Raw genomic sequence first — 14,314 nt, forward strand, 5'->3', positions numbered from 1 at the left:
AGGCATACACTTCAGCATCAAAACACGAAACATTTTATCCCTCAGTGTCCACAGATGTGCTGTGACTCTGAAGCCTTAAGTTACTACTGCCTTAAAAGTCTTAAACTGGAACATGAATGATGAATTAAAGTTCAAGGAAATGCTTTCTTCATCCATCTGGCAGCTGATGACACATTTACTACTCTTTATTGCCTATCTGTCCCAAAGAAAATGCTGTGATTTAAGCATAGCAAATATTCCTATGGGAAAAGTTATCAGCTAGATTGAAGAGACTCTGAGGGACTTGCACAGAGGGAACAGAAGATCATAAGCTGGGGTCAAGCAGAAAAACAGAGAATCAGGAAGACGAGCGCATTAAAAGAAGCAAACGATGTCCGCTGGGGTGGGATTCTAGGATTTGAAGAGGACGAAAAAGAATGAGTAGGGAGTCATCAGTCTGAGGAACAAAAGGACTGGAAGGAGAACAAAGCAATAAAATGGATGGGGTGAGACTCTGGCAGCCCTCAAAAAAGAGGATGGACAGGAAGGTTGGAAAGGACAGGATGAGGAAGCTGGAGCAGCCCAGGGCAGAAATTCTGAGTGGCTAATAAAGAGATGAAAATGGAGAGAAGGCTGGTGTGACTGCCAGACTCCACAACAGCCCTCGTGAGCCCCACCTCCTGTTTTTCATGCCCTTGTGATCAATCTCCCCATGATGAGTTGGGCTGGTGTGTGACCACCAAGATATTATGGAAGATATGGGGTCTGGCTTCCAAGGCTAGGTCACAGAATGGACAGCTTCTGTATGGCACTCTCTCTCTCTTTCTTATCACTGGATTCTGGGGAAAGCCACCTGTGATGTTCTGACGAAACTCAAGCCAACTTATGGAGAGGTCCACATGGCGAGTAACTGAGGCCTCCTGCCAACAGCCAGCACCAGCTTGCCAGCAAGTGAATGAGTGACCACAGAGGGGGGTCCTCCATTCCCAGCCAAGCCTTTAGGCAGCTCCGGCCTGGAACGCATCTTGACTGTAACCTCATGAAAGATCTTGAGCCAGAACCACCCAGTGAAGCTGCTCCTGAATTTCTGACCCATCAGAGCTGTGTGTGAAAATAAATTTTTTACTTTTGTTTTAAGCTGCTAAGTTTTGGGATAACCTTTGAGACAGAGTCTCATTCTTGTCGCCCAGGCTGGAGTGCAATGGCGCAATCTCGGCTCACTGCAATCTTTGCCTCCTGGGTTCAAGTGATTCTCCTGCCTCAGCTGCCCAAGTAGCTGGGACTATGGGCAGAGGCACATGCCACCACACCCAGCAAAGCTTTTTATTTTTAGTAGAGATAGGATTTCACCATTTTGCCCAGGCTGGTCTCAAACTCCTGACCTCAGGGGATCCACCCACCCTGGCCTCCCAAAGTGCTGGGATTAAAGTCGTGAGCCACCGTGCCTTGCAGGAATAACCTTTTTTTTTTTTTTTTTCCTGGAGACAGAGTCTCGCTCTGTTGCCGAGGCTGGAGTGCAGTGGTGTGATCTCGGCTCACTGCAACCTCTGCCTCCTGGATTCAAGCAATTCTCCTGCCTCAGCCTCCCAGGTGGGATAACCTGTTTGTAACAGAGTCATCTATAGATTACTGATAGGGTTGGAATATGTGAAGAGGGCAGGAAAGCAGAGATGAAGGGAAAGTTGAGAGGAAAAGCTGGTGATAGAAAAGCAGAGGAGGTAATAAAATCTGGAGTCTGACTTCTCTCACTTCCTCTTTCCCCCTTGTACACCACTGCATGTTAGTTTTTTGTAAGTGAAACTGCCTTTATGTGAAAATGGAACCTGGAAATGCCAAGGTGTATGGTAAGAGAGAATAACAAGACTATCCTGACTGCTTTCTCCACATTTAATCCATCTCAATCCTGTGTGGCAGGTCCTGTTAATCCCTTTTTTCACAGATGGGGTGATGTGACTTGCCCAAGGTAAAACAGCTTAAAAGTGACCATGCCAAGATCAAACCCAGACACTTGGACTTCACGTGGTTTTTTTCCATTTTTAATGTTAAGTCGGAGTCTTGCCCTATAGCCCAGGCCGGAGTGAAGTGGCAGGATCTCAGCTCACTGCAACCTCTGCCTCCTGGGTTCAAGGGATTCTCCTGCCTCAGCCTCCCAAGTAGCTGGGATTACAGGCACCCACCACCATGCCTGGTTAATTTTTGTATTTTTCATAGAGATGGGGTTTCGCCATGTTAGCCAGGCTGGTCTTGAGCCCCTGAACTCGTGATCCGACCACCTTGGCCTCCCAAAGTGCTGGGATCACAGGCGTGAGCCACCGCACCTGGCCCTAAATGTTTTAATAGATTTACCTGCTTGGAGTCTTCTGGTACCACCAGAAACCCTGCTAGACAAATTCTAAAAGGGCTGTCACATTTCACATGCTTTTGATCACCATCCTGTGTCCGTTTCCAAATAGAGGGGGCAGCAAAGGAGGGAGGGAGCTCAGGTCTCCCAAAGTGCTGGGATTAAAGGCGTGAGTCACCGTGCCTTGCCAGAATAACCTGGTGTAGCTGCACACCAGGTGGCACCGTTCCCACCTTAATAATCTGGCCCAAGTAGACCAAGACTTTTGTCTTGATAACCCTCAGCTTAACTAGAATAGCTCAGAATAATCACAAAAAAACTTTAAGCATTAGAGGACAAAAGGAAAATAAACCAGAGTCTCAAGGAGCTTTGTAGCCTCATAACAAAGGCATAGTACAACTTGGCATGAATTGTCCTTACTTCATAAGTCCCTGGGCTCCCCATGTTCCCGGCTGTGGGAGGCAGCCTGGAGCCACTGAGGTGAGAGAGGCTGTGTGTGGCCTGCAGAAATGCCTCCTCCCTAGGTGACCATCACCAGGAACAGCCCTGACCATCAGGAAAGCCAGATTCCCTAAGTTCAAACAGAAGCAAAGCCAAGTTATAATACCTAGGAGTTAGGTTCTGGGGAAGAGGCCTAACAGGGACCTGCTGGGTGGCCTTATCCTTTAATAACTAATTTTACCAACTTTTGGTCTGATCATGTTGTTTCCAATCATTTAAGAAGACTGGTCTTGCTTTCCCACTGCGTCCTTGGGGCTAGTAGTGTTTATGAGCATGGGCTCAACACCCAGCTATGCCACCATACCCACAGTGTGACTTCATCACAGGCCCACCACAGAACCTCATCCCACATCCCTGTAACCCATGTATCTGCTGAACCTGGACTATGCTAATTCCAATCTATACCAATCTTGACAATACTCAGCTCCACTGAGTACTGTCTTCCAAAGAAAACCAAAAACCCTAAGTTATTGTGAACTCTGTGATTTTACTAAAGCTTTATGGGGTTAGGTGGAAATAATGGGCACAGTGTAGACAGTTTCACTTTCAAGGAGCTCCCATTAGATACCTATTAGCATGCTTTTCCCCCAAGCCTCTCAGGAAAAGTTGCCACCAGGTATTTTTCTCTGTCTTTCCACCCCATTCACCCAGCCTCCTCCCTAGCCCCAGGATTTCCTCCCTCTTTTCCCACACCTCCCCCCACCCCATTCCCCTCCCAATCTCTCAACCCTTTCTTGTGTGGAGCAAATGTGTTACTCGGGAGGCTGAGACAAGAGAATCACTTGAACCCGGGAGGCGGAGGCTGCAGTGAGCCAAGATCACACCACTGCACTCCAGCCTGGGCGACACAGCAAGACTCTGTCTCAAAAAACAAACAAACAAACAAAAAACAAAACAAAACAAAAAGTCAGTTTCTCTATCTTGAAGACTAAACAAGGTTTGAAACTACTTCCAGTTTTCACACTCTATGGTTTTAGGTAACTACTGACAAAAACTCTTTTATGACCAAAACTTCAGTCAGGTTCCTCCGAGTCCTCTGCTTGACTAGGCCCAACCTTGGGTTTCCCTCCCTGTCCCTGCAGAACAGGCTGAGGTCTGAGCAAGATTCCTGTTAAGTCAGTTTAGGGGAAATCCCCTGTACTTGGTGTCTGAATCTGATGTCAGATCACCCCCAGCCTGCCTTCAGCAATAAGCCTATCAAGTCAGTTGAGCCGGAAGCCTCTTAGGCTGGATGGTTCCTCTAATACTCTTCCATCTGCTGATTCCTACCCTGCTCCTTCGTTATAAATCCCCACTTTTCCTTGTTGGAGCTGGATTTCCTCTTTTCCTCCCTGCAAGGCTCTACTACAGCGGTCTCTATACCAACTGCCAGGGACCACCCCCACTCTTTGAATCAAGTCTCCCTTATAGTCTTTAACAAGTATCTGGAATAATTAGTGTTTTTCCTTTAACACTACTTGAACAAAACAAATATATAATCAAGATACCACTAACTCTCAGTTGTCCTAACGTCTTTCAGTTCTAGGTTTAAGGAACCTTAATTACTTGGTCGCCACCCTATTTTTTCTTACATGATCATCTGCAAAAAAAAACTATTCACAAGTTGAAGAAAGCTTTTCTTCTGCTACTGGCTTTTGTCCACCCCCTCAAAGAACACAGTCTTGGCAGAATCATCTTCCTCCTAAGAGTACTGAGAAAACTACGAGTACTTTTTGTGGAGAGCAGGGTAGATTGCCTATTTTTTATATCTTTCTTAATGAGCAAACCAAAGGGCCACTAACAATCCATGATCAGAGATTAAACATATCATCCTATTTTCATTTTCAGTTCTTTCAATGCCCCCACCAAAATATTAAAATAATTCCCAGACATGGATACAAACAGGGAAAAACTGTGACAGAACATCAAATTCTGCTTACCCTTAACCTTATTTAGTTCCCTAGTGAATAAAATCCAGATAGTAAAAAAACCAGCAATGCCAAAAGCTGTGTCCTGGCAGCTAGAGAGACTGTCAGCTCCTGCACATGCTGTCCTGGCTCGGTTTGCTTGCTTTTATCAATTCTCTGATTCTCTGGAAAAACATGATCTATCCCCCAAGGCCATTAAAGCATCTAACTAGGATAAATAGTGGTAACGAGTTCCTGCCCATGAAAAACAATCCTCCATTCTCAGACATTCCCTCTTAACTGATCTTAATAAGCGATTTTAAATGAAGGGAAGGGAAACGCATAGTGCTAACACACAGTAATTATCTGTAATTCCTCATCTGTCATGCCACTGAAGAGAAAAAAATAAGTTGGTGCCTTGCAATGACATCAAAATTAGGGTATTTGGTACAGTAAAGTAACCTGACTAAATTGCATTATTTAAAAAGCAGGTTTTCATCTCAATGACAATATATACTACAGATTATGGGAACTGTAAGGAGATGAAATTTCCATAAGGCAGGACCCATGAGAATAGGCAGTTGTTAGAGAGCTTTGGGATTGTGGCCTAAAAGCTGAATCAGTGTGGCAGAGACATTAGTTACTCCTGTTTAATGTAAAATTCAGTGGTTTTACATCAGCATTGAAGTAAAAGCCCAAAAAATACACTTCCTAGCCTTTTAGTTAGGTTTTTCTGCAAGTTAACAGAACTATATTCCTAGCATTTTAGAGCTCATTTAAAATCAAAAGGCCTTGTTTTACAAATAAGAAAAAGAAAACCCAGAGGAGGTATCATAGCTGTTAGCAAAGCCCACAGGCCTCAGGCACAGTGGTGGAGAACAGGGGGTGGTCCTGGAAAGATGACTGTTCTTTATCTTACTTATAATCTTATCTTCAATCTTGACCAGTAAGCAGCATTTCCCTTAATGAACAAATTAGTCTTCATTCCTCTTGGTGTGAATAAGTAATCCTTGAGCATTTACTGTGTGCTAAATGCTGGGGTTACTATAATAATTACGATACACCTAGCATAGAAGGAACAATTTTACTTAATGTCTCAGCAATAACACAATTTATTATGTCTTAAAAATTCCATTAATCTTCACAAAGGTGAGTGATCCTGCACAAGTATGCATGCATCTGTGAAGTAGGTGTGTGCACAGAATATTAACATGTATTTCCTTGAAATGGTTAGCTGTCCTGTCCTGAAGCTATAGTTGAAATTACTTAATAAGCAGCACCAACTAGCCTAGTGGCAAAAACAGAAAATGACAATATTGGGTTTGGAGTTGAAGATGAACTAGGAAGATGGGAGCTGGGGTTACCAATGGGTAACAAAAAATGGGGAAATGACCAAGACCCAGAGTAAGCAGGCACTAAAGTGTCCCATCTGATCCCCCAAAGCGGCCCTTCGTCAAGGATCTCAGCCCCGCCTGGGGCAATGGCCTGGGAGAGAAATATGAATGACCTTGGCATGTGGCTCACTGGAAAGGTTATCCTAGATCTGCCCTAGAACAATTAACCAGCTCTAGGAGCCACGTGCTTTTGCTTTAACAAATGATGAAACAACAAACCTGAGAAGAGGTAAATCAACTTATTTTTATTTTAGTTCTCTTGAAAGTTACCTCTATTAATAACAATGTACTTCCAATCTGTTCCAGGGAAAATAGGAGAAAAATCTGAAAATAATTAGCTTACTAGTAATTTTTAATTTATATAACTTTTCTGGGAATTGATAATTTAAAAGTCGACTGAAATCACATTATGAACTGACTTAAGTCAAGTCAGCACTTCAGAAAAATGCCTGCTTCTTTTGATAAATATAAAGAACTTTCAGTAATTACAAGTAGGTGAGAGCTAGATACTCCCTACTTCCAAACGTCCTACCAGTCTCAGCCAAAATTCTGCCAAGGATAAGCAAGCAGGCACAAAAACAGATGCTCTGTCCTTTTCCAGAATTCCTCTTTTTATTCTCAGGTACTTAAACATTATACAAGTCCACTCTGAGGGACACACAACATTCTCAGGGCAAGACAAGCAAAACTTACAGTCAATTGGAGAACAAAACCTTCTGAGAAGTGGGGAAGCACAGACCTCACACGCTGCTCTGAAGGTGTCAGAGAGGCTGGGCTTGGCAGGTTCCCATTCCTCACTCATGCAAGGGTGGTGGGCTTCTAACCATTAAGTTTACTAATAAAAAAATACTCTTCAACATCTTTAAAGAAATCCTCTAGGACTATATTTGAAGTGTTTTAGGAACCAACTTTGGAAAATACATTCCTAATAATATATCTGATATAGAAACACATAAAGGGAATTAAAGTTAATTTATTTATACACATACATGACACTGTGTATACATCAGTATTCTCAGAATTCATTACCATGCAGACAACCATTTGTTTCTACAAAGGAAATTCCCTTTTTTTTTTTTTTTTTTTTTTTTTGAGGCACAGTCTCACTTTGTCACCCAGACTGGAGTGTAGTGGCGCGATCTCAGATCACTGCAACCTCCGTCTCCTGGATCCAAGTGATTCTCCCACCTCAGCCTGCCAACTAGCTGGGATTACAGGTTTGTACCACCATGCCTGGCTAATTTTTGTATTTTTAGTAGAGTCGGGGTTTCACCATGTTGGCCAGGCTGGTCTTGAACTCCTGACCTCAAGTGATCCACCTGCCTCAGCCTCCCTAAGTGCTGGGATTACAGGCGTGAGCCATCACGTCTGGCTAGAAATTCCACCTTTAGCTCTAATTATTTTCTGTTATTTTACCAGGCAAATTTTCTCTTCTAAATTTAAATTATTAGGAACTACTAAATCAAATGAAACTTGTTGAAATTTTGCACAATTGGTTTTGCTCATCTCTACTAGATAACTGTCTATTAAACCAACTGCTAATCATATTGTTACTGCTTATATTTTTAGGACATCATAGTCAATAGCTAAGATTGTTTCTAAGTTCCTCACTAAAGATGACCATATTTTCCTTGTGTTATCACTTGTGAGTATAAACATTATGCTAGTATTTCACTTCATTTTAGGCTTTTGAAAAACTCAAATTATGTTAGCAATATTAAAGTCATGACTCAAAAGAAGATTTTTTAAAGAATCATGATGTTCTCCAAGGCTTTACTGCTGCAAATCATTTTGATAATAATTGGAAAACTACTATTTATTATACTTTACATTATGTTCATCTCTAAAATAAGAACACTATAACCCCATGTTCCCATTTTAGAGATGAGAAACACTTCAGCTCAGAGGAGTTAAGCGAGTTGGTCAAAATCACAGCAGTACACAGGATTCGAAGTCAAGTCTACCAGGTTCCAAATCCTAAACTCTTTTTAATTTGTTACTGTACCCAAGCCCCTAAACAAATTAAACTGCTACTCAAAATAACAAAATCACACAAATATGCCACATATCCTATTTCATACCTTTAATCCTCTGAAACTTCCTGGACTAGTTGGAGAGGAACTGGAGGATTTCGTAGATTTAGGAGTAGAAAGTTGGCTGCTGGGAGTTCCATTAACTGCCCATGAGACAACAAAGAAGACAGAAGTCCCATTAAAACCCACAATAACCAGACTGTATAAATACACTAGGTGCATGCACAATATAGGTCCCATGAAGCTTCAAATCATTTTCAGCTCAAAGCAGATGGCAAATCAGCAAAAAGCAAAAAGAATGTATCTTACTGCATTACAGACAAAAAAAAAAAAAATCAAAGAGTGAAACTAGAACTATTTTCAATAGTAGTTTTCCAACAGCTATATAAACAAATACAGAAGACATTATGGAATTAGTGATATGAACAAGAACTTGTCCATGTATCCTGCCTGCCAGCAAAGGTAGAGATGGCTGTTATATTTGTAATGGTTTACTATGAAGGCTGTTCCATAACCTTCAATATCCACTATCTTGGTGCATACCAACATAACTAAGAAGTTTGGATAACCAAGAAGTTTGTGTGGCTCTCCCAAATCAATTACACCATAATACAAACACATTTTCTAAGTATTTTCTTAATGAAAAGGGAAAATCTGCTGGTAGTTTTCCCTATAATTCGTAGTTATTTGCTCAAAGTCTGTGAAACACATTCTTCATCCTTTTTTATCTAGACTACTTATTTTTAATTCCTTCCATTTTCTTTTCTACACAGCTTATCCTCCCCCATTTGTCCACAAATCTTGGTAGTTTTCTATACATCTGCTCTAAACCTCCATACACTTCTTTGGCTGAAAGCTCGATTTAGATCCTATGCTAGCATTATGTAGTATAGAATCTGTAAATGAACCTTTCCCCCAGAAAATTAAATTTGGAAATTTAAAAAATAACCAAAAAAAAGTGTTCAGTTTTTGAAAACTTTGAAACCTGTCCCCCAGGAAAGGTTCGTTTGCAGATTCTATACTACAGATTTCTGGTCAAACATTTCAGTATGACTTCTGCTTATGCCTAATTGTATCATTAGAATCTATTTCTGCAGCAATTTCACAAAGCTAGTAGTTAACATCTAGTATTGATATATGTTTTTCTCCTCTAAATAGAGTATTTATAATTCGTTTGATTATAAATCTTCAAAGTTTTGCCCAAAGTAGATGAAAAGTATCATTCATCTTTTTGGAAAGAAAAGAGATGCTCACTTGCTTTTTATTCTTTTTTAAAAAAGAAAAAACATGAGACAGTGACAACTATTATTTTAAATCACGCTAATAAGTATAAAAAAACAAATGCACAGGTAAAGGTCCTGAATAGGTGACTCAAAAAAAAAAATGAGTACCAGTCCTTGAGCAGAGGCAGAAATTGTGGATTAATGAGAACTAATGATTACAAGAATCACCTGTAAACAGAAATATCTTGGTTTATGAAGTCACATTTATTGTACTGCTCATTTTAAAATTTCAGTAAAAATGAGAACTTTTTTCAGTTATTTTTAAGTTTCCAAAACTTTAATTTTCTGACTCAAAACCCTCATTCAAAATAACGGTCAGTGATCTAGATTTTATTAACAAATACATGTGGGTACTTAGAATACAAGTGTAACACAATTAACTGTACAATTAAAAATATTTGAGTATTCAACAGCCCTGGTTATTTCTCAATCAAGTTAAATTTCAATTAATGTTATTTCTTCTAAAAAACTTCTTTAAAAGGTAGAGCACAAAGAGTTTTTAGGGCAGTGAGACTGTATGATACTGTAATGGTGAATATATGTCATTACAAATTTGTCCAAACCCAGAAAACACACAACACCAAGAATGAACCTCAATGTAAACTATGGCTCTTGGGTGCTAACGGGATTTCAATGCAGGCTCATCAACTGTAACAAATGCAGCACTCTAATTGGGGATGTGGATAACAGAAGAAGTTACGCAAGTCTGCAGGCAAGGAGGTACACAGGAAATATGCACCTTTGGCTGTGAACCTAAAACTGCACTAAAAAATAGTGCTTAAAAAAATCTTTTTCAATGGAATTCACACAAAACAGAGATTATGGCCGGCAATAAACTAGTAAGCTTGCCGTGAGCTGAAACTAAATTTTCCTTTTTTTCCCTTTTTTTTTTTTTTTTTTGGTATTTTCTCCCTCTCACACAGCAATCTGCACAGGTCACCAGCTCCTAATCAGTACGCACTGTTAGTGTTCACTGGTATTCCAATCCCACACTGATAGCAAAGGCTACCTTGGAATGATTGTAGGAAAGGGACTGAAGGAGAAAAAGCAGTTCTGGCAGATAGTGATCTCTGCAGTAGATCAGTCTCCCTAAAATACATCCTCTGCCCAGGCCTAGTTTCTTAACAAAACTCACTGCCAGGGATTTAACTGATGTCAATAACTACATGTCTATATTTTCACCAAAATAACTCATCCTAAAGAGATACTAATCACATATAGTCCTCTAAGTTTTTATAGCATTTGGAAGGTTCTAAGCAATGTGCTTGAATGAGTTGTTCTTAATTTCACTTATTTGCACATTTCTCCAGTTCTGGAGAGGCTAATGGGGACCCTGGACAGCACCATGTCATGCCCTCTCCCCCTGCAACTTCCGTTGCTGCCATAAGCGGAAGATGTGCCACCACCAGCCAGCACCTGCCTCATGCTTCCACTCTCCCGCTACACCCCTGGATTTTCACTCCGGAAATTTTATCCCCCTCCCGTCAACTCTAAGGAAAGAAATAAACTTGGGGGTTTTTTTGTTTGTTTTCTTTGAATACTTTTTATCTTGGCACACTAAGAAAGATTCAGAAGCTAAAATTCTAAAATAATGGCCAGGCACAGTGGCTCACATCTATAATCCCAGCACTTTGGGAGGCTGAGGTGGGTGGATCACTTGATATCAGGAGTTAGAGACCAGCCTGGCCAACAAGGTGAAACCTCGTCTCTACTAAAAATACAAAAATTAGCCAGGCATGGTGCCGCATGCCTATAGTCCCAGCTACTCAGGAGGCTGAGGCAGGAGAATAGTTTGAACCCCTGAGCTCCGCGGAGGTGCAGTGAGCCAAGATCACACCACTGCACTCCAGCCTGGGCAACAGTAACCATTTACCCATTTATGTTACCTAGCTTAATATCTATGTGCTTTTTACATACTATTTAGCTATTCTGATAGAGTTTTGTTGAAGGATTTAGTCAACCAGAAGACTTCACTCAAGGCAGTCTCAAGACTTCATTTGGGACCTCTGTCCCAAGACTGAAAAGGTACAATATTATGTTCATAAAGTTACCAGCTGTTTGAATTTCATTAGTCCCATGGAATTTAAAAAATGGCAACAGATACACCATAGCTAAAGTAATCTGTAAAAACACTCCTGAGTATCATGGCTTTTAATAATACAAAATTTTGTCCTTCATGGTGGTAGAAAGTGAAAAGAACTACATAGCACTATACAGATAAGCACTATGCAGATAAATATAGTAGCTTTCTTCAGACGCACTCAAATCCCAGTGGTTGACTCAGGCTTTTGGTTTTCTATAGCTGAAGTGTCGAACACACTTTGAATTAATCTCTTACAAAAAAGATCGTTTTCTCTCTAAAATGTGGTTTTAAAATCTTACAACTTTTACTTGATGAGTTTGAGGCTTACTCTATTAACTCAAATCCAAATTTGGACTTATTTGAAAATTGTGTGTACTAGAATGCTATGATTTTCCTTCATCAGTTTCTAAGTATTATAAATTCAAGGTAAGAGTTATGTATACATTTATTAGGATATCTTCTGGAGCTACCAGTCTGCAGGACAAATGTGGCTATGAGACATGTTTTAGTTCAGTATGTTAATTTTCTCTTTGGACTTTAGGGGGGACAAAATTGAATTAATCATACCCGATTCTTGAACCACTCTCCCTTTTATTAAAAATTTTTTAAAAGAGACAGGGCCTTGCTACATTGCCCAGGCTAGAGTGTAGTGGCTATTCACAGGCACTATCATCACAGCTCATCACAGCCTCAAACTCCTGGCCTCGAGGGATCCTCCTGCCTCAGCCTCCGAGAAGATGGGACCACAGGTGGTACCTCCATGCTCAGCTATTTAATTATTTTTACTGATGTAACAAGCATCTGTAAAGCTATCACCAAAACTACATATACCCTTTGATTAACCCAGGTCAGTGTATTTATGCAAGTCTCATCTCTATATTAGCTTTCTCAGTTTTAAGATACTTTACAGAAAGCATGATACAATTTGAAATAACCTTAATAACAGAGGTATTTTCAGACAAAAATACACATATTGTTAATTGTCCCATTTTAGAGAAAAGGCTGAGTCTATAACTCTAGGAAAATAAATATTTGACAACTAGAAATATTGCAGTGTTGCCTCTCTGTATATGTAAGAAACACTTCATAATCCTACGCTGGCATATGCTATTATGAAGTACTTCTAAGATTTCAGTGATTCCTAAACTGTTAACCCCACGGTGGGGAGGGGGTGAGCACAGAAGACCAAAATTTCTTCTATGGCTATTTTCATAGTACCAACAAACTTTAGCCTTTTTCAGTTACAGAACATTTCTCCAAATTAACTAGAAGATGGACCCCTTGCAGTGATGTGCCTCCTCAATCGCTTTGTATTCCTGACTATACAGACAGGCACTTGGTAATCTGATGATAACCGGCTCTCTAATGAATAGAGGAGGCTAAAGTGTCTTTTGCAATGCAAAGCATTTCATACCACACAGATGTGCACTGGAATAAGCCAGATACATTCATGGAAATGGAGCAAAACGAAACAGAAAAGTGGCAAAAAACAAAAACAAAAACCCAGCAGAGCAACAAAGCCACAATAGTCATGGCTCACCTGGGGATTTGGCTGTAGAATAGGCACTGGAGTAGTGGCCACCCCGCTTTACTGTACACATGCAGTATACACAGAGCAGAAGACAGTAAGGAGAGTGGTTATTCAGCAGCTCTAAATGTGTGTTCAAAAAGGGTAAAACAACCTGCCCTACAGAAACTTGGGGGGTGCTGAAAGGGGAAAGGGCGAATAGTGGAATGTCTGAAAAACTTGGTCTTTTATGAAGTCTAATGCTTGAGGACATTGTTATTGATACCACTTTCACATGTTCTAGATTCACCACCTGTAAAATCATGGTTTTTTCACAATTCTTTCCTTAAGGGGAAATGATATCAACAGACTTATTCTTAATTATTAAAACAAACCCATAAAATCAATATATGAAGATATTTATGTACGTTTTAATGTTTAAAATGCCCAGTAAAATTATGACAAATGTATAGGCTTAAGACTTGCAAGAAACTTTATTACCGGTAAGTCTGACTCTTAAATAAGCAAAATATTACTTTTCAACAATAATCACTGCTATGAATGTACCATTTGATGAGGGAGAAGCCAGTGGAAATATATCAAGTAAATACATTTCTGGGTAGAGTGTGTACATGTTTTTTAAAAAAGGGATAATGTTAAGAAAATAATTATCCACAATCATAAAGCACAAAATTCAAAATGCAGTATACAGAGGTCCAAATGTGAAACACTTCTACGTAAATACCAGCAGAATCTAGATCATCAAGCTGTTCCCAAGAAAATGTGTCAGAACAAAACTACACAAGTCTCTTAGGAGAATTATTATAACTTGGGAAAACAGACTTAACTTTTGGTTTTAAAAGTCACGTCATCTCTGTTTTTCTGGAACTTGGCTGCATACAACCCCAGCAAAGATTACTAATTCATAAAAATTAGAGAAAACAGAAGGAAAATGATCTGTTCCTGCTATGACCATCCTTTTCCACTAACTACCTGAAGCTGGTGATTTGCTGCGTCGAGAGGGCCCAGGGCTTTTGGATCCAGAATACTTAACAGCTGAGGATCGAGAATAAGATGACTTCAGGACACGGCATTCTAGAAAAGAACAAAAGTGCATTAACTAAATCTGGTTTTAATAACGACCAAAATCAGATTTACATGTAATTGTTTACTGACCAGAACTATTACCTGATAATTTCTCTATTACTGTTAAACAATTTAACATACAAAGCAGTTGTCCCAAAAGTACACCTGAGTTTACCTTCAGCCAGGCTATACATCTTCCCCCCCCCGCATCCCCCCCACAC

The 14,314-nt window shown here is 40.1% G+C and overlaps 1 protein-coding gene across 8 annotated transcripts in view; it reads right to left on the reverse strand.

The window, feature by feature from the left end:
* DCLK2 (doublecortin like kinase 2) overlaps positions 1 to 14,314 on the reverse strand; it is a 182,979-nt gene that overhangs the window by 45,175 nt on the left and 123,490 nt on the right. For 5 of the 8 annotated variants that reach the window (XR_001883478.1, XM_017862656.1, XM_017862657.1 and 2 more), the window contains exons 4-6: positions 14,001 to 14,102; positions 13,041 to 13,091; positions 8,183 to 8,277 (exon numbers count right to left, since the gene is read on the reverse strand). Coding sequence is in view for 6 of the 8 variants with exons in the window: in XM_017862656.1 (XP_017718145.1) it covers positions 8,183 to 8,277; positions 13,041 to 13,091; positions 14,001 to 14,102 (248 nt within the window). In the remaining 2 variants the exon portion in view is untranslated. The remainder of the gene's footprint in view (positions 1 to 8,182; positions 8,278 to 13,040; positions 13,092 to 14,000; positions 14,103 to 14,314) is intronic. The other 3 variants (XR_001883479.1, XM_017862658.1, XM_017862659.1) reach the window with 1 other exon arrangement.

The sequence above is a fragment of the Rhinopithecus bieti genome, unplaced genomic scaffold (assembly GCF_001698545.2).
Source record: "Rhinopithecus bieti isolate Rb0 unplaced genomic scaffold, ASM169854v2 scaffold_64281, whole genome shotgun sequence".
In the NCBI taxonomy this organism is placed as follows: domain Eukaryota; kingdom Metazoa; phylum Chordata; class Mammalia; order Primates; family Cercopithecidae; genus Rhinopithecus; species Rhinopithecus bieti.